A 23,487-nucleotide genomic window follows, 5' to 3' on the forward strand; every position below is an offset into this window, starting at 1 on the left:
AGAGCTGCACGAAGGCTGCCACTCTTCGCTTTCGTCACCCGGTACAGCTCCGCCCGAGAGCCCTTGTCCGGGGCAGAGCAGGGGAGGAAGCTGATGCTGGGCGGTTAGAGACTCCCTCAGGCCAGTGGCTCTGCGCCCTCCACCCCTCACGGAGCCTGAGCTCTAAGCGGCTCTCCACGAGGCCTCGTGTCCACTGAGCGGCCCACCCTGCAGCCCTTGTCCAGTCCCCTGCTCCTAAGTCTTTAAAAAATACCCAGAGTGCTATGTGAGCAGGGCGGAGGGGGCCATGGCTTGGGGCTGGCCAGGTTCACCGGGGCGGGTTGGTCCCCAGGGGCGGCGTGGGATCAGAGGCAGGTCCCGGAGGGAGGCTGCTGGGTGTGGGCGCACGGCCTTGGGAAGGCCAGAGCGGGTCCCATGAGAACGGTCCACTGCCGCTCTGCACCCTCCCTCGCGTCCCCGCCCTTGTGAGGTCACTTCCAGCAAGGGTCTCAAATGCCTGCAGAAACCTCAGCCACCTTTTTCTGTGTGTAATATTTGCCATGAAACAGAAAGTCACATGGATATAACGCGGTTGTCATAACCGCCCTTCCTGCGGATGGCTGAGCCTGTCTCTGAGCCTATGTGACATTTGCCAAGTGAGTGGGCTGTGTGTTCTTGAACAGATCTATGACCCACAAACCCCTAGGAAGCAAAGACCCAGTTGGAAAGGGGCCTGGTGTCCATGGATCGCAGTTTCTGCCCACCCTGCCACTCCACAGCTTCAGGTGGTATGCAGCGCTGGACCGAAGCCCCACCCAGGCTCCTGAGGTTTGTCCCCGCCCAGGAGGGGTGAGCCCAGTAGCCAAGGCAACCACAGCACAGACAGGGCAGTTGCAGATGGGTAAGAAACACCTGCCATACAAACATGAGCACACAGAGCTGGGACAGGGGTCCCACGATGGGCCTTTATTTCTGGGCAGTGGCACTGCATGGATAGGGACACGTGGGTCACAGGCACGTGGTGGAGAAGAGATTGGGGAAGGGAGGAGGGGAGCTGCCAGCCGGGCACCCTCAGGGAGAGGACACGCGGCCACAGAACAGGATCGCGCTGCTCTTGCAGTGCTGGATGAAGAAGAGGAAGGGGTGGTCGGCGCAGAAGGAGGGTGTGAAGTGCATGCACCGCATCTTCATGACCACTGCGGTGGCTGCTGCTGCCTCCGTGCCCTCCTCGTTGACCTCCACGAAGGACTTGTGCACAACCTTGGACAGAAACAGGTCCCTCTTGGAGGACATTCCGGAAAAGTCTGCCCTGGCCCCCTCGAAGGTGTCGGTCATGCCCATACGGCAGAGGACATTCTTCAAGTCGTAATTTTCCTCCAGTTTAAAGCGAGGGAGGAAAACCTCCACCTCTTCTTGGTCCATCTTGTCTGGCGTTGTCCATTCTACGAATTTTTCGTAAGTAATTTCTTTTTCCACCTAGGAGAGGAGAGGTGAAGTCTGAGATCAGGATACGGGTGTCGCCCAAGGCCCTGTGGATGACAGGGATGCCCAGGCAGCCTGGCTGTGGATGGGAAGTGGCCCTAAATAAGGTAACCAGGCAGCCGGGTGTGCAGCTCAGTGGCCAGCACCTGCCCAGCATGCACGAGGCCCTGGGCTCCACCCCCTCACCACTAAAAATATTTTTTAAGAGCTAACTGGGAACTGGGGAGAGCTCTACAGGAGAAACCAGCTGCCACAACACCACTGTGGCTCAGCTCCTGGTACCGTTTTCAAATCGATGTGTTCATCCGGAAGCATGATGATCATATTGAGCTCCTTGTTGACGTAGGGAAGCGCCAGAATCTTGGTGAATATTTCTCCTATGTAGGTCATTTTAAAAGTAGACTTCTTATACATCATTTGCACAGGTTTCTCCTCATCCTGCAAAGGAAGTGGATAAACTAAACTCAAACCAGACCCAACTGACACACTGAACAAAATCAGCAAAAGAAGCCACTTAGGTCTCTAGGAACAGTTTCTTCACAGGTGTGGAGAACACTACGTGGTTTCCTCCTCAAACTCTGCTAGGGTGTCGACCTTAAATGTCCCCTAAAGGCTGGACTAAAGGGTGGCGCTACTGGGAGCTGGAGGAAGCTTTAAGGGGCGGGGCCTAGCCTGGAGGAAGCTTTAAGGGGTGGGGCCTAGCCGGAAGTCTCCAGGGCATTGGGGGCGTGTCCTCAAAGGGGACTGTGGGACCCTGGCCTCTTCCTCTTCCTCTCTCTTCCCTGCTCCACCACTTCCGCTTACCCTTGTCAGGCAGCAACCCACCAGAGGCTGACAGCAGCAGGCCTGCCTGTCAAGCAGCTTCTGAAACTGTGACCAAAATACACCTTTTCTCTTCATAAGCTGACTTTCTCAGCATTTGTTCTGGTGACAGCAAGCTAGCAGCCCTCAACGACTGAGATGCTCGGGGCTCACGCCCAGCACTTCTTTCCTCTTGGCGGCCTCCTCTCCTCTAGTCTCGTGGCCGAACACAATTCCCAGCGTTACATTTCTGGCATGGACCTCTCCCCTGCACTTGGACTCGGGTACTTTACTGCCTACCGGAATCCTGCACTTGGACATAAAAGCACAATGCCACACGAAACACAGACTCCTCATCTTCCTAGCCTTTCCAGCTCTGCTCCACCTACACCTTTGTCCATCAGAGTTAATGGTGATGTCACCCATCCAGTGGTTGACTTGTGCCTTTCTCTCACACCCTGAGGCTGACTCCGGAGCAAATCACATTGGCTCTGCCTAGGAAACGTAACTCAAATCTGCCATCAGCCTCTCCCTGGATTAGCAAGACAAAGTCCTTGTGACTCTTCTCGGCCAGAGGTCCTGGTGAAATGTCAGATCACATCGCTCTGGCCAGACACTCTGCCATGCTGCCCCACGAACAAAAGCTGAGCTTCCTTTAAAAAGCTATAATCACCACAAGGGCCATCTCCCGTCCCTCTCTGACCTCAAGACCTCCCCCCATCCCTTCACCGGTCTGTCAGTCACAAGGCCCCCTTCATGGTCTCGGGGTAAACCAGGTCCGCTCCATCTCGGCCCCATAAGCTCATCCCCAGAGCCTGAAGAGTGCACCCTGTGTGTCATTCTGGTCTTTGCCCAAATATTCCCTTGGCGGTGAAGGCGTCCTTGTTAGCTCTCACCTGTGATTACACCCCAAACACCTGACCCTGTGTGTGTGTGTGTGTGTGTGTGTGTGTGTGTGTGTGGCTCCTATTTTCTTGTTTACACTTAGACTGACCCAGGAAAACATAAGCACATGAGGGCAGGCATGACTAGGTCAGTGCTCGGCAGCAAGCACGCACTCAATCAGCATCGGCTGAATAAATGAAAAAGACATTTCTTGTTTGACGACCTACCTGTTTAACAACTGTGCAGACTTAGGACCAAGGTGTGCTGTTCAGTCTTATGACCCAACGCTCAGACTTACAACCTGGCTTTGATTTGTACAGTTCTGTATGTTCTGTTTACAGAGCCTCTGTGACTTTTTGGGGTACAGTACCCCTATTTATAGAGCTCTGTAATTTTTGCTGATTGTACTGTACTGTACAGTACAGTAGCTTTATGTTCCGTTATACATCATAGTACTGCATGTAAGTTATGCAAACAAAAGCATAGTCATCCAGTTGGAGTTTCCTTGACCATTTCTTTGCTCTGAATATTGTACTGTACATACTACACACAATTCCTCCTTTAGGGACCAATGTGTTTAACAACCTAGTTGCAGGAACTTAACTCAGTTGTTGAACAATGAATGTCTGCACACAAACTAATGAGCAATAATAACTGAAGGACCAGGCAAAATCAACACATCTTATTAGAAGAAACTGCATGTGGCCAGGGTATGCCCAGCCAGGCAGTGAGGAAGACCAGCAGATGGTGACCACGTCCTGTCCAACAGTGCTCCTCAGTTCAGCTACTGTGAAGTTACTGACTACCATGGGACAGACACAGCCCAAGGCACTCTGTAATCCCAGCCCTCTGGCAGAGCACATCACTGTGCAGTAGCAAGCATAAACAAATGAGCGGGAGAGACTTCCGATAAAACTTCATCAGAAAAACAGCCAGGCCTGGTGCTGCCCTGCTTAGCACAGAGTGCTGCCCCCGGCTTAGGCAGAGTCTGCCCACGCTCCTCACCCCACCCCCACTGTCCGTACTGCAGCGACAGGAAAGCAGGATGGAACTCCCCACCAGCTGTGCCCAGCAGGGAGCACAGGAGCTAGCTCCAGCATGCAGCACCCACAGGGGTCCCCTGAATATGACAGCACAGCCCCCACAGGAAGGTGTCCCTCTGTCCGTCCCCTCCCTCCTGAGTGCAGAGGAAGCCTCTGAGCCACCTTTCGGGCACAGGGAAGGCCGCTGCTGAGGATGGCAGAGCAGGGGGCGGCAGCCACATCCCAGGGCATCGCTCCGTGCCACATCGGCCCAGGCTCTGGTCACTCCCAGGCCCACAGGTGTGAGCACTGAACTTCTGTCAGTTCAGCTACTTCCCCTGGGCCTTCCGATGCCTGCAGCTAAGTGAAGTCCTAACATACATCTTGTCTAAGGTTACTTTCAGGGAAAGGAGTATTTTAGAGGGGAAAATACAACATATCATTTCAGGATAGAGCTCAAAATACAATGCAGTTCTTGAGAAAGTGAAGGTTCAGATGCAAAGGCCTGGGAGATTTAACTTGTGATCAGTGCTCAGGAATACACTGCCCTGAGTCTGTGCTGTCTGCACTGGGCTAGATGTGCAAAATACTCTCCAGTGAAAGATTTCCTTTATCAAAACCAGAAGAATAAACTGGATCCAGTAAGAGAAAGATACAGGACTGTTAGCAAATAGCATACTCCATCCAGAGGTGGTGAAACTCGGAGTCTAGCCTGTTTAAATGTTTTTTTTCAATCTGTATTTGAATTATTTTTTAATCCGTATTTGTATTTTTTTTCAATCTGTATTTGTATTATTTCTACCATCAAAGTAAGAGCAAAGATCATCCCTTTGGTATTTGCTGAGCTGTATGCTGGCCTTGGAAGACAGCCATCGGCCCCTTGCATGGCTTCTCGGAGAGTGAGAAAAGCCGTGCGACGGCTGCAAGATCACCAGACAGCAGGGACGTGGCGGCCACTTGGAGGAGGGGTGGAAGCCCCAGGGGGCTCCCAAGGGCACACGACTTGAAAAAAATGGAGAAAAATGGCCAGGGACCAGGTCCACAAAACCCTCACACGCAGTGCTGGAGTATGGACTCCTCTCAGAAGTTCTGAGAAGGCAAGAAGACAGCTGGTGTGAGCCTGAGACCCGCAGCATCGGACCTGCCCTGCAGGTGGACACGCTGCTGACGGCACGGCAGGGCAGGAGGGGCCCGAGGCTGCCAGGCTGCCCGAGGAGCAGAGCGACTTAGGTGGCCTCCCGCATTTCCGCACACTGCGCACATCTGGGGCTCTCCTGTTATCACACACTGTACCTTGCTGACTTTAAATGGCTTCTCACATGTTCTCGCTTTGTCAAACTGTTTGTCCCAGTTTCCTTTGAAGTAGATGGCATTCACAAGAACCAGACTCGTGCTGGGACTCACTGTGCCTGAAGACAGAACCTCTGTAATTTTATCTGAAAGGGAGAGATAAAGAACCAGTTAGTCAAGGCTGATGCACACAGCAGGGATGACAGAGAGAGGGGTGATCTCCTGGAATGGTCAAGCCCATGGATCAAGGATTTCACTGACCGCCTTAAACATAAAGGGATGCTCATCTGTAAAACAAAGAATCGTCCCCGGCACCACAAAACCAAAACAAATTTTTAAAAACTTTAAAAGTTCTGGTAAGAGAAATACCACTATTTGAATACAACACATAAAATTAATGAGATGTTCAAATATACAGCATAAATTCATAACAGAAGAAAGAGACAGAAAGTAATGATCCATGCTTGTGCCTTAAAGAAAAGCACTTAGACTGTTAAAAAAAAAAAAAAAACACCCTAGGAAGCTGAGGCAGGAGGACTGCAAGATCAAGTCCAGCCTGGGCCACTTAGCAACTTAGCAAGACATTGTCTCAAAATGAAAAATTTTAAAATACGGCTGAGGTCGAAACTCAGTGCAAAGGCCCGGGGTTGAATTCCCAGTACCACAAAAGAAAGAGTGGTTATAAATTTAAGTTTAAAAAAAAGAATTATGAGGAAACAGATACATTTAGCCGGATTTGAACATTACACAATATTACACATACATGAAAGCATCATATGGCACACCCTCCTCATGCACAGTCTCTATGCTTTTATGTTTTAGTTTAAAAACAGCCAAGTGCAGTACACTCCTGTAACCCCACACAGCGGAAGGCTGAGCTAGGAAGATTGCAAGTTTGAAAGCCTGGGCAACTCAGCAAGAGTCTGTCTCAGAAAAAGTGAAAAAGGGCTGGGGGAGGGCGAACACCCTGGGTAAAACCTGCAGTACCGCAAAAAGTTAAATTAAAAACTTTTAATGACTGGTTATAAAATGCTCTTTGCAAGTGTAAAGCACAGAATCACAGGTAAAGGAAGTCTTGGCCGAGGAACCTGCAGCAATGCATGAAAACTGAGACACATGAGCTACTGCCCTGGACCTGTAATGTGAAATTTCCTTTACACTGTTTGTGAAAAGAAAGAATAACAAAAAGAAAATCAAAGCATGGATTGTTTTGGAAGAAATGTACCAAATATTAGGAGATGCCACAGATGGGCTAAGCAGAGAAAAGCTAGCAGTGTCAAATTGTGGCAGCATTTCAGGAGCGGCTCTCCAAAGTTTGCAATTATTTAGAGAATTTTGAAGTGTCATTCTTGTTTACATTTGATGTTCTCGTGAGGGAACTGACAAGAAGCCTGATTAAAACAACAGAGCCAGGGTGTGGTTCCAAGAGAGAACACAGCTCAGCGTGCACAAGCCCCTGGCTTCCATCCTCAGCACCAAAAACAAAGGCAAACATAAGAACTATCTTGTCACCTTCTGTTTTCTTGGCCACCCAGGAGTTTATGTGTTTTCTAGACTCCTCCGTAGCGTGCATAAAGTCGAGCTCTTCCATCTCTGCTTCATAGAATTTATGGCAGGAATCTTTAAAAGACTGGAAGAAGAAGAAGAACATCATTGCACACACAATTAACATCAACAGCTTCCGGGCCGGGGCTTGAGCTCTGAGGTTCTGCCGCCTGCCCTGCAAGCACAAGGACCCGAGTTCAATCCCTGGTACCAAAAGAAAACAAACAAAATCAACAGCTTTCTTCTTTTTTTGCACCAAAGCCAAAAATCAAAAGGCTTATGATTTACACATGTTATTTATGAATAATTACAAGGAACGAACCTGAAATCCAACCCCAGAGTTTTCAGGCATATTTCATCTTAGCCTGGAAATAAAGTTGGGTTTGAAGAGCAGGTGAACTTCGCAAATTGCTGCATCTTTTGGGGGAACAGTGAGGTGGAGAGGAAACTGAGGTGAGGGTATGGTGGAATGCGTCACTCTGACAGCCTCCCACACACTAAGCCTACAGGGCCACACCACCCACAGCTCCTCTCACTGCAGGAAACTGACAGCAAACATGGCACCCTGAACATGGGAAACGAGCTGCTGCACCAGCCCTGACACCACGGCTTCCTGCGACAACAATGTGATAAACCAGGACTGTCCACAACGGTGTCACATGTGGCCACAGAACACCTGAACTATGCCCAGTGCAGCCGCAGAACTAAGGACTTCCTTATGTTTTACTGGAATTGGAGTAGCTACTTGCGTCTCGTGGTTACCAGTGCTGCATGGCTCAGTTTTGAGCGGTGAGCAACTCTTAAAATGAGTTCAGGGTTTGGGGTGCAGCTCGGCAGGAGTGCTTGCCTAGCATGCGGGAGGCCCTGGGTTCTGTTCCCAAACGATCCTGATAACATATCCTACGAAATGATAATGATACTGATAGACACCTATATCCTAGTACACTAAAGCCGAAAATCTGAGCTGCAATAAGCTCAAACACAAGTTTGAGTGCTCACTGCTTATAAAACAGAAACTTAAATGAGCTGAAATAACTCATTATGGTTACAGAACATTTCCCAATAGCTTATGGCTAGATATTTAATTCCTCCTTTGAGAACTATTTTCATAATATAGGGGCTCACATTTCTCCTTCAGTATAGGCTGAGAGCAAGATGCAGCAGGGCAGTTACGAACACAAGTCCTCCGATTATCACTGTGTGACAGAATGGTGGATTCGTGTCTGCCCAGCCCCGTCAGTGAGGAGACAGCAGAGGCTGCACCTGGCCAGGTTACGCTGAGGTCCAGGCTAATCATCGGCATTATTGCTGCTTCATGGAATGTTGCTGAATGATAGCTTCCTGCAGGTGCCACAAAGGTGAATTTCACCCAGCTCCCCACAGTTCATGCTTAGTCTCGAGGCTCTGCTCCTGAAAAGAACTTCAAATCTCTCAATCTAAGAGAACAGTCTGGAAGCAAACTGGTCACTCAATATTGATACCTTGCCATACCCTTAGGTGATTTTTACAACTTTTAAATTCACTGGAAAATAATCATCTGCCATTTAAATTTCTGTTTTATAAGCGATGACTACACAAATATCTAATTATAACCCATGGTTGGTGTTTGTATTCTTTTTTGGCAACACTAAATTTATGAGATATAAATGACAAATATTTCTAATCTCTTTAATTTTATAACCCAGTATCAAAATAACATTTTAAATATCAAGCCTTTTCTTAAAGTATCTGCCAAAAAGGAAAGAAGGATGAAACAGCATTTTGGAAGCAATTGAGCAATATAGTTAAAATCTCAAAGCTTCATTTTCTTCCTCCCTTCTAAAAATCCATCTTGGAGGAACACATACATATATACAAAATCTCACTCAAAAACACCTCCTGTCTGTAACAGCCCACAGATTGTATGCCCTGGAGGCCCTCCATGACCAAATGGTTGCTATGTTATAAGGCATCCCTACTTAGGCCTATCAGATGGTTAATAATAGTGAAGCAGGGCTGGGGGATAGCTCCATGGTACTGCACATGCTTAGCACACATGAGGCCCTGGGTTCCATAATAATAATAATGACAGTGAGGCACGAGATATGGTCTAAAAGTATAGTGAATGTTTAAATGTTTTTAAAAAAAATATTTGAGCAAATGACACATTGCCATTAACCCCCTCAGAATACTCCCCTCACTTCAAACACACTTATCCCATCATTCTTGCCACTCTCTGAAGCAGTTCTGGAAGTCCTCTTTCGTAGGTGTCTTTCATTTCAATATCATGGCTGCCTCCACATCCTGAATCAGCTCAAAATGTTTACCTTTCAAGGTTCTTTTGACTTTAGGGAAGAGCCAGAAGTCACGCAGTGCAAGATCTGGCAAATGAGGTGGATGAGGACACACGGCAATGTTTTACAAGTCCACCTTTCCACTGGATGGTGCTCTGTAGCAGTGCTCCCCATGTATTTTAATCACACCTTGTAAAGACACTCAGGAAGCAGGAATTCCAGAGCTGCTTCAGAAAGTGGCCAGAAAGATAAAACAGGCATGTTCAAAGTGAGGGGGGAGATCTTGATGGGGACTCGTGGCCAATGTGTCTTTTACTGGAATAATTTTTTAATGGAAACGTTCGCTGTATATTCTGATCACACCACATAGATGAAAAATCACCAAAACAAAATTTCCATATGTCCAGGAAAATACACATCAAATCTATCAAAGTCCTTATCCTGGGAAGGATGGAGGCTGCAGAAAGAGGCTAAGGAGGGCTCTTGTTTTGCTGGCCTCATTTACTTTCTGGACAAGAAGACACTCACATAGGATGAGAAGTTTTCTTTAATTTAAAAACAAAACATGAAAGCACATAAACAAATACAAGAAGTGCACCGTGAGGACACCTGGGTGAGTTCACAGCCCACGTGCTTCCTGCTGTATCACATGACCCCCTCCTCCATGCCGCCATGTTTGTGAAAAACTACAAGTGTTACTCACGGAGAGGAACTCATAAGACTTTTCCCCAAAGAGCCTGTTGGCCGTTCTCAGCAAGTACTTTGCGCCAGTCCTGTTCACTTCGTCAAGAAGTAACTGGAAGCTCTGGTGAACATCACTTCCATCGCCATCGCATTTATTGAAAGAGAGTACCTGAAATTAGAAACAGAATACAGTGTCAGCAGGACCTGACCCCAGGAAATGGACATGCCCGGCCTGCAGATCGTCCCTATTTGTTATAGGTTGGATTCAAAATGTGCCCAAAAGTCTCGTGTGGACAGCAGGTGAGTGAATGAGGGTGCTCCACTCATCACTGATGGGATCCACCCATGGATGAGTTCATAGCTAAATGTGCTGTTAGGAGGTGGGGCCTGGCTGGAGGTGGTCACTGGGGTGAATCTGGAAGGGTCCATTCACGTTCCCAGCTCCTCTCTCCCTCCTTGCTGCCAGGGTTAAGCACTTTTCCTGTACTACGCCCTCTCCCATCCTGCCTCTGCCTTGGAGCCAGACAACCATGGACTGAGACCATGAGCCAAAATAAACCTGTCCTCCTTTAAATTGTGGGTGTCAGGTACTGTGTCCCAGCAATGAAGATGTGAGTAAGACACTACTGTGTGCTTCAGAGAACCATCTAGTTAAAGACAAAAAGTGTCCCTCTCTGCAGCCCTCCACACCAGGCTCTTCCCGCTCACTACCCACAAACATGGCTGCCAACCTGACCTCCCAGCTCCCAAACACTGGAAGATGAAGACCCTTGCTACCCTGGGGTTGGGACTGGTTGTGTCACTTGCTCTGACCAACAGAATTCAGCTGAAGTGACACTGTTCCAAGTTTGTGACCTAGAAGACCTGGCACCTGCCATATTCACTGTCTTGCATTAGCTGCCATGATGGTAGGAAGTCCTACTAACACTGCAGGAGGCCACATGGAGAGCGCAGGAGGGAGAGGTGCCGCTGCACAGGGAGAGGTGCTTGGAAGGACCCAAGGCTCCACCCACAGCCATCACCAAGGCTCTGGATGTAAGAGAGGCCTCCTTAGGCCTTCCAGCCCCACGGCCCTCTGAAACAGCTGCAAGACTGACCCCAGCTGGCACCATGGAGGAGGAGGAGAATTGTCTATCAGGCCATAGCATGAGGAAAATCATCCATCATTGTTATTTCCAGCCACCAAGTTTCAGGATAGTTTTCCCGCATCAAGAGCTGACACATGCAGCAATGCAGAAGTGTTCCACCATAGCAACAATCTAAACATGGAGCCAGGCATGGTGGTGCACACCTGTAATCCCAGCACTTTGGGAGGCTGAGGCAGGAGGATTGAAAGTTGGAACCCAGCGTAGGCCTCTTAGAGGCTTAGTGAGACCCTGTCTCAAAATAAAAAATAAAAAAGGGCCAGGGATGTAGCTCAGAGCAAAGGCCCTGGTTTGATACCCCAGAACACACAAAAAAATTTTTCTATAAACACGGGTCCCTCGGCAGCTGGCAGAAAAAAAAGACAGCAGAAAATTACTAAAGGAGGCTAGAGAAAGGGCCTGTGGTGTGCTGTGTGCTGGCAGAAGTGGGGACGGTCACTTGGGATGATGGAGAAGACAGGACATTTTCCCATCAACTCTCACATCCGGCTAAGGGGTCAGGGAAGAATGAGGCTGCTTCTAGCTGCCTAGGACAGAGTATGGGAAGAGAGAGAGAAGCTAAAGGAGAAACTGTGCCATTGTGAAGCAGAATTTAAAGCAATTATTCCCATCCCAGCTCCTGTTAGGCAGAAAATAAAAATATTTCTTTATTCTCAGCCTCTTCAGCCAGCAAATAATTTAAAAAGTAAGAAATGGCTTCAAAGTAAATGTCAAATCTTTGACCTTAGAAATGAGAGGCAGATCCACTTTGTTAAAACCTAAGGAAGATGAAGGTAGCACCTTCCAGACCCTCGAGACAAAGGGGCTTCTAAGCATCCTAAGGACATTGTCCCCAGCACCCTGACTTCCAACCGCACAGGCAGCCCTGCCTCCAGCAAGTCTGTGCATGTGGCTTCTGCCCAGTGTAGCAGACTGCAAGTTGACTAGAGAAAGCCCATGGCGGTTTTAAAGGGATCATGAGGGCTTAGAAGTAAGAAGGAGAGACAGTTCAAAGAGGGGAAGGTCTCCAGGCTCCCAACTCTCTCAGGGCAGGAGGCAGGCTGAGAGGACAACAAACACGGCCATTTCTTACAGAAAAGGAGGGGAATTGCTGAGAATACAGAGGGGTGCGGGATAGGAAAGACGCCCAGAAAACACAAGCAGAAGCCAATCAAGCAACATCCCTGCTCTCAGAGCACAGGACAGGAGCATGAGCGCCTGGCTGGGTTCTGGAATTGCTACAGTTCAGTGGCTGCAATGTGCCTCTCTTACCTCCTGCCATAGGCTGACTGTCCCCTCAAAATCCCTGTGTTGGAGTCCTAACAGTACCCCGGAATATAACCATACTTGGAGATAGGGCTTTTAACGGGACAATTAAGTTAAAACGAGGGCACTGGGGTGGGCACTAATCTGATCTGACTGGGTGTTCTCATAAGAAGAGATCAGGACACCGACAAACACAAGGGGGAGACCATGTGGGGACATGGGAAAGGTGCCATCTACAAGCCAAGGACAGAGGCCTCAGGAAAACCAGATCTGCCTATACCCTGATTTTGGACTTCCAGTCTCCAGAATGGTGAGAAAATACTGTGTAAGCCAGCCAGGCAGCCTGTGATGTTTGTTACCCAGCCCTCGAAGGCTGACACGTCTCCCCCACCACTGTTGAAGGCAGTGTCCACAATCACCCTTTCTTATCTCACCCTCGTGCATTGGGGTAGATGCATCTCCATAGTTCACAAATCTCTGCACTCTAAGAACTGCATCAAGGAGCTGCATCTCCAGAGCATCAATTGGTCCTGTCCTAGAACTCCCAACGAGCCTGACCGCAGCATAGGATAAGACTTGAGGGTCTTGGAAGGCCAGGGACTCAATATACCTTACCTGTGGGAGGGCTGGGAGCCATGAGGAGCCAGAGGGTAGACAATGAGGGTCACAGGTGGCCTGGATGAGCCAAGCTTTTGGTGGTCCTGCCCCAAAGCAGTTAGCAGAACCCAAATAACAGCCTAGGATCAACCTGAAACATCACTTTCCATCGTGAATGAGCTGAGCTACGTGTTGATGAAATCCTTCACTCCTCTAAACCAGACACCCGCCTGTCACTTCCAACAGACCAGAACACTTGCTCACCAGGGGTGGCGTGCCCTTCTACTCTCCATCCCCATCTCTATGAGGCCCATACAGTTATCATCTCGAGCAATCCCTCTGAAATCCGAAACTCGAGGAACCAGCCCAGAGCACGGTTACTGACACTTGGAAGCAGCACTAGGTACCTGAGCCATGTGCTTGGCTGTGGATCCCTTTGCTCCCAAGAAAACCATGGCCAGAGCGGAGGAGATGCTCAGAGGTGAAAAAAACACATTTTTTGAGCTGTCTTCACCCAGCATTTTCAAAAGGCTTATGCCAAAGGTGCCATTTGCTTCCATCAGAGAATCCATGGTGGCGAGTCTGGAACAATGAATTTAAAATCAGGATCACATAATTCAGCCTCAAACAGCGCCTTCATTTTCATTTCTTTGATACTCACCAGCCATGCTCTGCGTCAGTGAGCAAGCAGAGACATACACAAACTCAGTGTTTCTTTTGGGGCCCCCCAAATTATTTTGTATCTAATATTCAATGAAAAATATCCCAGGACTAGACTTCACAATACTTGATAAGGAGTCGGGTTGTGCCATCGTCTTTTGAAAAATACCAGATATAGTTATTATCTCATATCAAAGGGTTTTACCAAAAAAGGGGGTTGGTTAATTATATATTCACATATTTTCTTCTTTTTAAAAAGGTCAGAGTCTCAAATGTGCTCACCTTTCCTGTAATAAATGGCAGTTAGTAGCAGAACCCCTAGCAAAGAACACCTAGATTTTTTTAAAACTGTAGGTGATTTCCCTTGTAGGAAAAGGTGGGTTTATTCATGAATGAAGAAACAAACCAATCCTGCTTCCTGAAGACCCATATCTGCAACACTTCCAATGAGCAGCACATCACTGTAGTCCGTTCCGGTGGCTGGCATGAAAGAAGGGCTTGTTGGCCTTTGGTTGCATGTCTGCATTCATTGGTTGTGCTGTTATGGCTTACTGGGTGGTTTGATAATTTGAAAAGCATTCAAAATAACAAATTCACTCACAGTGACACAAGGCAGACAAGTATTTTTATAATGGGAGAGAGGACTCTAGCTGACCCCACTGCCCAGTTTACTGGCAGGTTGTGGCAAAGACATTAAGTCCTGGTCTGTGAAGTTGCAGGACCCTGACTGAGATAAACATGATGGCTGGGGGCAGGGTGGCTTCAACTAAATTCCTTTCCCAGAATTATGGCCTTTCCAACTGACCTGATGGGTTATTGGGTAATTACGACCCAGTCCTGGTCTCCCCTTGTTCCTCCTGCAGGAATGCACTGCCTCCCCTTTTACGAGGCTTGCCTGCAGTACCACTGTCACCAGATGTCTCACCCACACCCTGCCCCATTTCTTCCCATGCTTATAATCAATAAACACTGGAGGTCTTGGGTGCCCTCCGTCTTTGCTGCCCAGATCAGCACAGATGATCTCGGATCCTCCCTTTCTGTTTAAATTCTGTTTCTGTGTCTTTCTTTCACCTGTGTCATATTGCCTTTCAGATCGGGCTCAAGGCCAGGAACCCAATAGGACTCCATTTTAGAGAAACCTGAAGTCTCAAAATGTCCTAAGTCAAACTCATAAAAACCACCATGTGACCCCCCCCCCCCAGTTCTCCTGGGAAACCAACTCACATGGTGAAGCCCACACCTAAGGCCATGCTTCATTTAAGGGGACCCACCTTGCTCCCCCTTGTTCTACACTACAAGGGCACTTGGCTATATGCTCTTAGATTTATTTTATTTGTACCAGGAATCGAACTCAGAAACTTGCACTTGCAAGGCAGGCAGCAGAACCACTGAGCTAAATCTGTGGCCCAGCTCTATGTTCTTAACACAGGTCAGCAATCAGGGGTCTGTGCAGGCCCGTCACGATGGCATTTGGCTCTGCCCTGGCAGCCTGGCAGGGTCAAGAGCAGGAACACGACTGGAATTGGAGAGGCAGATGGAAGTGGTGTGGGGTGGAGGTGTCTTCAGGCCAGCTGGAATCACAGAACCACAAAGCATCACGAGGAGGCCAAGGGCCCTAGAGACACCCATCAGCAACCCCCTGAAGTTCACAGAAGTGGTGGAGCCAAGCCAGGAGCAGAAGGGCCAACTCAGGGCCAATCTCTGTCCTTCAGACACTGTTGGGGAAGCCAATAACTTCCAGAAAAGCCTGAAGGAACCAAGTGAGAGGACAAGACACAGGTAAGGGCCTCATCAGCCAGGAAGCCTGCAAGGACCAGATGACAAGGGAGCAGGCTGATCTAATCTGACACTGCTCACAAATATTTACTAACTTCACACGGCCGCAAATGTGAGCACTCTGAGGAATTCCCAGTGATGCCCAAGCCGTGCGTGGAAATCCAGAAAAGAAGGAAAGGAGACTGCAAGTGTGGACACCTCAGGGCACCAGTCAAGGGAAGGGGCACCTAGCAAAGGACTTGGGAGGAGAATGACAGGTTAGCCCTTTTTTCCCCGAGCATGCCTGGACATCTGTGGCTGTGGCCAGCTGAGGTCCAGGTCCTAATCCCTAGATCCTGTGGAAGTTCCCTCAAGTGGCAGAAGAGACTCTGCAGCTGTGCTTAAGGACCTTGAGGTGGGAAGATTGTCCTGGGTTATTCAAGGAGCCCCTACATGCAATCATATGTAGCCTTGTAAGAGGAGGCATCAAACTAAATAAAAAGAAAAAGGAAAGGAAAGGAAAAGAAACTCAGAGAGATGGGATCTCTAGAAAAAAATATTCTAGCTGGGAAGCAAATTGATGCAACCCAGGGTGTGCACACTATGGAAAATAAAGACGTGGAGAAAAGGTGACCAAAAGGGAACTTCTAAAGACACAGATGCAAATCTTTGCAAATTTCACTTTATAACCCTGCTTACTGTCATGGTTCAGAGACTCCTCTCTACCCCAGCCCAGCACACCCACACCTGGGGACTTACAACAGATCAGCCCTGCTACCAATGCAGTGGCTGCTCCCTGCTCTTCCCAAGCCGCATCCTCGGCGACCATCTCCGCTTCTGCTCTCTCGGGCCTCCTCTTGGCCAGGAGCCTCAGCCTCTTGTGAGCTCCCCTCCCCTTGACCTACAAAAGACCCCTCAGCCTGTACGAGGGCAGCAGCTGCCGGGTCTCCAGTGCCAGCGCGGGCCCGGTCAGGTCTGCTCTGCAATAAACCTGTCCTGTGGCGCTCGGACCTCTGCCTCTTCTTTGCCTTCCTCCTAAGTTTCCTGAATTCCTCTCCAGTGACCATGCCCTCTCTGCAAAAGCCAGGGAGCAGGCCTGCCTGGTCGTGGTCACTGCCCCATCACAGCTGCTCTTTTTATAGCTAAACACACCCAGGATGGGACCTCTGGGTTTCAACCTGACCCTCTCTGGAATTGACGAGGCTTCGGGTAGGTACTGAATTTCAATTTCCAATAGCCTGGTGGCTTTCCTCAAAATGAAGTATTATTTGGGTTTTCCTCTGTCTGAACTGCAAAACCCAGATTCTACAGCATTGGCTCAAAGTCTTCGGGTTTCACGTTGTGGGGCTTTCGGCTGGGTTGGAGAATTGCTGGGCTTCTTCCCTCAGGAACAACCAAACTGTTTACAAAGAACCTCAGTGGGATGCAAACGTCACTGAGTTCTTTCGTGCCTTCCTAAAGTTCATCTTGTCTGAGCTTCTTAGTGGAGTCGGGGCTTTTAATTAACAATGTAGTTCAATTAACTGATCTTCGTGGTGCTCATATTGATTGTCCTGAACTGCCTAGTGGGACTGTCTTTAAAACTGGTTATTTTATCCTGAGCTGTTAGTCTCAAACATCCTAGCTTTATGGCAATAAGAGGGCCCTACAGCCCATGCTGAATTTTTCTAGTCCAGCGATGTGGTATCAGCCCCTCCCTCTCCTGGTTTCCTTCACTGGTGCTATAAACAATCTGAACACACTGGTATTGGGTGAAATGACAGCGCTGCTGTCATGCACATTGTGACGAGCAGGGGTGGACGTTTCAAGCCCTTCTTGTCTTGTGCTGCACATTAGACCGCTGTTGAAAGTTCTGATACACCTGACTCCTCTACAACATGATCCCTTAGAGGCCCTCACTGGGCTCAATTGTGTGCTCTTCTCTTTCATTATACATATGTCTGGAGCCAACCAGTGTTTGCCGCCACGTTGCTGACACCACTCTGGTTTGGACCAGTCACTCTTCAGGGTGCTGCACAGCATCTCCATCAGCGTAGCCCTTTTCAAATAACATCCTTGTTTTGATCCCCAGTGTCTTCCCCCTCTATGGCTCGCTCCCTTCTTCTGATGGAACAAAATGTCCAAAAGCTTTCTAAGATGGAATACAGATACTGTGATTTCTTGCACACCTGAAATGCCTTGATTCTAGCATCCCATGTCTTTGAGAGTCTGGCAGCATCTATACTGGGCTATACGCGATGTTACTTCCAAATTCTTGAGCCACCGCTTCATTTCTTCCCAGGCTCCAGCACTGCTGTTGAGAAGTCTGCTGACATTCTGACCCAGCTCCATCTCCTGCCCCACCCAACTCTTTGGAAGCTGATAGAATTGTGTCACCACCCCTGATGCCAGGAAATGTCCAACAACCTGTCCTTCTGGGGGCCTGGTCATTCGTTTTTCTGAGCTCTCGGATGGCCCTTTCCATCTACCAATTCGAGAACATTTCCTTTCCACTCTGCAAAAAAACTTAAGATATTTGCTCATTTCTTGCAGATTCTCTCTGTTCTCTTTTTCAGGTACTAAAATGCTTGGGCTGACCTCATGTAGGGCTTCCCAAGCATCATCGCACACAGGAGGACATCTGTATGGCACGTGGGGTGAGGCTACTCACCGAGGGCTCCAGCCCCTGGGCATCTCCTCCAGCTGCCCGATGGGAAGGACCGAGACCTGGGCACATCCATTACCTGACTCCCCGCATGCCCTGGCACACAGTCAAATCTCTACTCACACCTACTTCCCCTTTGCCCTTTCCATCACAGTGAAGGTTTGTTTGTCCCATTTTCTGAAAGACATTCATGATTTTATCTTCCCATCTTTCTATTAATTTTTCATTAATTTCAGCTGTTACATTTGTTGACTGCAGAGGACTCTTTCCTGTTCTCTGATGTCCTTTCTTTTCAGTCTTTGGTTCTAATTCTCTGAGAACACCAATCATGACTCACTGTGTTCTCTTCCGTGCCCTGAGCTGTCTTTCTCCGGGGCCCTTCTGTTTTCCAGGATGCTGCTGGCTCTGTTTTAGGTAGTTCTCCGTCTGCCACACCGAGGCAGCCAGCCTGCCATGTCAGTCCATACTTAGAGGGAAACACGAAGTGTGCTAGAGTTCTGTTCCTGTGTCTGCAATGTGTGAGCTGGGGACTTCCCTGAAAACAGTCACCACACAGACAAAAAAAACCCTGTCTCTCACCTGGGACTCAGCAGCAGCGTGACTTGTGTTTTCTTCTGAGGCAGTCGGGGAATTAAAAGTAGTTTTTGCTTTTTTAAAAAAATGACTCTAAGGGCTAGGGATTTAGCTCAGTGGTTTCTTCACCTGCTGTGCAAGCGCAAGGACCTGAATTCGATCCCCGGTACCAAAAAAAATTTTAAAAAATGACTCTACCCTTGGGCCATAGATAAGTAACATTAAGGAACAGAAAACAGAACAAAACTTGACCTTCATTCTATAAAACTCTTGGGTGAATGCCTTCTCAGCCTGCATAGAGGCACATTAGTCATTTAGGGGATATTTGTCTAAAATGTGGCAAAACAAGGTTTATTATCTAAGTTACCTGGCCTATCTTATTATCCCTCAAGACGAAGGACACCAGAGTAAAAGTACAGGGTCACTCAGCTGTGACCTACGGTCACTTTGGTTCCCACGGAGCCCCTCCTTGTTGAAGCTGTCCCTCAAGTCATGAGGGTTCTTCCTGTGGACATTAAATTGCCCTTTAAGTCTCAAGGACTCAACCTGACCTATGAGACCAGGAGACCCTGGCCCACCTCAGCCAATCCTTAGAACCTGGCCACCTGCTTTCGAGGGTGGGCCAGCCCGATCCTCCTCATCAGGGTCTGCCCCCTTTCCTCCCTCTCTTCTCTCTGACTTTCCAGTCGCAGCTTCTGCCTGTGAATTCATGCTGCCACCTTACTTTCATTTCCGTTATCAGTGAAGCAGGACCCAAGCTACCAGGGACAACTGCACTGTGACCCAGGGGATGCAGCTTTTTTACTGAAGCTCTGGGGCCTGGGAGCTACTTCCCCTTGATCTGTAATCCACTCGTTTCAGCCCAGGGCCTCCAGTGTGCAAATTTACTTACTTATGGTACCGGGGATTACACCCAGGGCCTTCACACTGAACTACATCCCCAGACCTTTTTTATTTTCATTTTGAGACAGGGTCTCACTACGTTGCTAAATCACCCAGGCTGGGCTGGAGACTGCACTTACCTCAGGCTCACAGCCTGCTGGGATTACAGGCGCGCACCACCACACCAGCACACCAGCTCGCAAACTAGTGTTGCGAGAAGAATTACACAAAACTTGAGTATTTTCCAACCTTATTTCTTCAGTTATTACCTAGTCCCTCTTTCAGTCGTGAAATACATGCCCAAGAAGTAAGTACCAGGTATTCAAATCCTTCTTCTCTTTGTCCTGAATTGTAAATTTGAAAATAAGTCACCACTATTACATGATCCTAGAACACTGTTCAGGTTCACTATGAAATGATATGTAAATCCTTAACAATCAAGTATAAAAAGATCCAATCCTAAAATACCAAGGAAAATTATACACAGTCTTTCTCTTAGCCTTGCAATGGGTGTGCCTATAACGAGGATGCTATTTCCAGCTTGTATTACAAACTCAATGCTAGCAGGGATTTCCAAGCACCTACTTCTTTAGCTGCAATAAAGAAGATGGGAAGGGTACTTAATACACAGAGAGAGAGAGAGAGATAATTCATCATAGAATTCATTATGGAATTATAAAATTACTCACTGCTTTCAAAACAGTATTTTTTAGGACCGGTGATATAGCCTAGTACTACCACCTCCTGCCTCACAAGCACAAGGTCCCAAGTTTCATCCCCAGTACTGAGAAAAACAAAACAAAACAATTTTTAATCATGAACATAAAAACTGGACAGGAAAGTCTTATTAATGAACAATGTTACATTTTTTAAACAAGTCTAGCAAATCTACGCTAGGTTCATTTTTCCCCTATAGCATCACCAGTAACCTTTGGCAGCTAATGTTTATAATGGATTTTTTTTTTTTTGGTACCAGGGATCGAACTCTGGTCCTTGCACTTGCGCAGCAGGTGGTGAAACCACTGAGCTAAATCCCCAGCCCCATAATTGATTTTAGTTAATTGATCAAGTCATAATTTTTAAGGTGTCACTATTTAACATGCTTCTTTGATTAAGCATGCCTTCATTTCCAAAATTGAACCTTTTAAAGGTTGGCTTAATGGAAACTTAGATTCCCTACCTGTTTGCCTGCATGCTTCTGTGAGTGTGTGTGTGTGTGTGTGTGTGTGTGTGTGTGACCTCTCTGAGCACCAGCTGTCTAACATGCAAACAGGGAAATCACCATTATTTTCTTCTTCTAATGGCTCCTTGGCCTAATCCCAAGTCCAGCAGGCTTGGAAATGTAATCACTTCATATTTCATGGATCCTACAACACTCACTTGGGTTCTCTTACTTTCAGACATAAGGAAAAATATGCTGACTCTGTCCTGATTTCATTCTACTGTTGCTGGCCTGAACTAACTGTCATTCACTGAAACTAATAAAACACCTTGGAATGGAATGGCCATATATAATTGTATATAATTTTAAATATAGTCATTCCTGGGTACTGAAGGGCATTGCTTCTAGGACCTCCGAAGATTCCAAAATCGCAAGCTGCTCAATTCCTTTACATGAAACCATGTGGAATTTGACATAACCTTGGTACATCCTCCTAGATCACTTGCAATACCTAATGCAATGCAAAGGCTATAGAAGTTGTTATACCATGTCGTTTAGGGACTAATGACAAGAAAAGAAAGTCTGCATATGCTCAGAACAGACGCAATTTTCCCTAATTTTTTGCATCCACTGTTGACTACATCTGTGGATAAACTTCGGAATAATCAGTACTTGATTTATGGATCCGAGTATGATCCAAACTGCACCCTTTCTCCGCTGGGCGTCAGGACACAGGAGATGTAATTCAAGTTAGAGTTAGGGCTGGGGTTGGGGTGATCAACCACAGGGGTAGTGAAGAACACACCCCTGGAACACGCCCCTTCCCAATACTCTTTGGGTTAATCACAGAGCACATCCTCACGCCCAGCCCACAGGCCCCGGATCCAAAGGTTACTCAACAATCTCGGCTCCATCACGCCCCCTAACCCGCACATGCTACCCTGTTCTGGCAGGGCACTGTGGCTTCCATCCAAGCAAGAAAGCGCCAGACCCCACCCAGCTTGGCTCTCGCCTCTGAGCATTCCTGACACCATGAGAACATTAATCTTGCACGTTTCCGTTTGCCAAAACTGAGCTTTAGAGGAAAAGGGGAAAAGAAAGTTGCTAAATGCCGATTTCATTCGGCACCATATCCCAGACCACTAAAACAAGCCGTGGGCCTTAAAAACATCAAACCTGGTAACACTTTGCCAGCAGTGCGTTTAAAAACACCAGAGCTGTGGCCAGATCCCGGGGGCCCTCGAGTCTCCGCGGGGGCCCGGGATGGCTGCGGCTGGGTGCGTGGGCTGGGTCCCGCCCGGGTCCTGCGCAAACCCCGGCGCGCTCCCGGAAAAGACGGGGGGGCGGGGGGGACGGGACCCGGGGGGACGGGACCCGGCCCAGCCCTAGCACCCAGCCTCGGGCTCGCCCCGCGGGTTCCCAACGCCCGGCTCCTGTTCCGGGCAGGGGCGGGAGCGGCCACCAGGGCCAGGCGCGACCCAGTCGCCCATGGGCCACCTGCGGCGGGGTCGGGCGGGGTGACCCGTCACCTGAGGCCCGGGACCCTGCCGCAGGAGCCCCGCTGACTCCCCGCCGTGCCGTCCCTCGCCTCCCGCCTCCTCTGGCTGCCCGAGACCTGCGCCTCCCCGCGCACCGCCACCGTGGGGCCGCCGCCGCGCCACGCGCCCCAACCGCCCGCGCCCGGCTGTGCCCGGCCGTACCAGACTCTCTCGGATCGCAGCCTGGAGCGAGCTGGCAGGGCAGGTGGCGCCGGGCTGCTCCGGGCCTCAAATACCTGTGGGGCGGAGTCCGGGGGCCAGGTGCCCGCGCGGCCACGCCCTCGTCCAGTCCCGCTGGGCCCACACCCCTCCACCCCGGAAAGCTAGGAGGAGGCTCCGAGCCGGGCCCCTGGAGGCCCAGCGCTTCCCAGCTTCCAGCAGGCGGCGGGGTGGGGCCGGCGCAGCTGTTTACCAAGCCTGGAGAAGTCAGCCTGGAGCCGGCCTTGGAAACCAGAATCCAGCCCTTACGTTTAGTGCACATTATTGAGCCAGTGCAGCACTGAAACTTAAAATAAAATTCACATGAGAACTGCTTGGCCTGTTGGTACAGCTCAGCGGTAAAGTGCTTGCCTGGCATGCATGAGCCCCTGTGTTTGTACCTAGCACTTGCCTCAGAATAATAATTTTTAAAAGCAAAGTTCAGATGATTATTTCCTGTATTCAGAGACTCCAGTACTTACACCTGTAAGAATTAGACCCCAAGGCCCCGGACGAATTATACAAAGAGGAATGAAACCCCTGTTTACTGTACGCTGCAGTCTTGAAGAAAGTTAGCCAGGTTGAAAGGTGAATTACCTTTGGAAACCTCACACCGTCCTCTGCCACCTCCCCCGTTCCCCAAATCCGGGTTTCCACAGTGCTGAAGTCTGAGAGGAGGGCTCCTGATTGTGGGGGGCTGTTCTGGCACTGATTCCAAAGCACCATGTCTGAAGCATCCACAACGCAGCCCACGAGATGTCGCTGGCAGACGAGGCCCGCCCCACCCCAGTTGTGACTTAATCTTCTTTTTGGAGTAGTGAAAAATGAAAGAATGCTCAGAGATTTCTCACTTCCACTTATCCTCCTCAACCCCCTTCACCCCAATCTTACTAGCTCAGGTTTACCCTTCCACTTATCTTTTGCAAAAATAAGCAATGTGTGTGCATGTAGTGTGCGTGTATATGTACACAGATATGCTAACTCCAATTCCCTCTTGCTTACCAAAGTGTAGCGTTCTATGATCAATTGACAGTTCTGCAACTTGCTTTTTCACTTAATATGTTTTGGAAATCTGATTAGTGCATGGAGATCCGTCTTCTTTTTCCCTACTGCACGGTATTCCTTCT

General features: G+C 48.8%; 1 protein-coding gene across 3 annotated transcripts; it reads right to left on the reverse strand.

The window, feature by feature from the left end:
• Nucleotides 1–919: 919 nt before the first annotated feature.
• On the reverse strand, nucleotides 920–23,065 carry LOC101699552 (serpin B6). 3 transcript variants are annotated; one of them, XM_087181734.1, is made up of 7 exons: nucleotides 22,958–23,065; nucleotides 13,352–13,530; nucleotides 9,981–10,126; nucleotides 6,972–7,089; nucleotides 5,463–5,605; nucleotides 1,744–1,899; nucleotides 920–1,455 (listed from the first exon to the last, which is right to left on the reverse strand). In XM_087181734.1, the coding sequence occupies exons 2-7, from the start codon at nucleotides 13,518–13,520 to the stop codon at nucleotides 1,051–1,053; spliced, it is 1,137 nt and encodes a 378-aa protein (XP_087037860.1). In that variant the 5' UTR covers nucleotides 13,521–13,530; nucleotides 22,958–23,065; the 3' UTR covers nucleotides 920–1,050. The 3 variants fall into 3 exon arrangements, with proteins under 3 accessions (XP_087037860.1, XP_087037858.1, XP_087037859.1); XM_087181732.1 differs by lacking the exon at nucleotides 22,958–23,065 and adding an exon at nucleotides 22,399–22,725; XM_087181733.1 differs by lacking the exon at nucleotides 22,958–23,065 and adding an exon at nucleotides 22,325–22,531.
• Between the last annotated feature and the right edge of the window lie 422 nt (nucleotides 23,066–23,487).

This window comes from Heterocephalus glaber, unplaced genomic scaffold (assembly GCF_053883595.1).
Source record: "Heterocephalus glaber isolate CG9 unplaced genomic scaffold, H.glaber_assembly_v1.0 deba00001472, whole genome shotgun sequence".
Taxonomy (NCBI): domain Eukaryota; kingdom Metazoa; phylum Chordata; class Mammalia; order Rodentia; family Bathyergidae; genus Heterocephalus; species Heterocephalus glaber.

Bases quoted from the DNA above. Each gene is read 5' to 3' on its own strand.
- LOC101699552 (XM_087181732.1), bottom strand. From the start codon at position 22,643: ATGTGCACTAAACGTAAGGGCTGGATTCTGGTTTCCAAGGCCGGCTCC. The intron at 10,127-13,351 runs CTAGTGCTGCTT...AATTTCAGGTAC, and splicing joins CAAGCACATGGCTCAGGTAC to TCTCTTTCAATAAATGCGAT. The intron at 5,606-6,971 runs GTGACAAGATAG...TCTCCCTTTCAG, and splicing joins GGTGGCCAAGAAAACAGAAG to ATAAAATTACAGAGGTTCTG.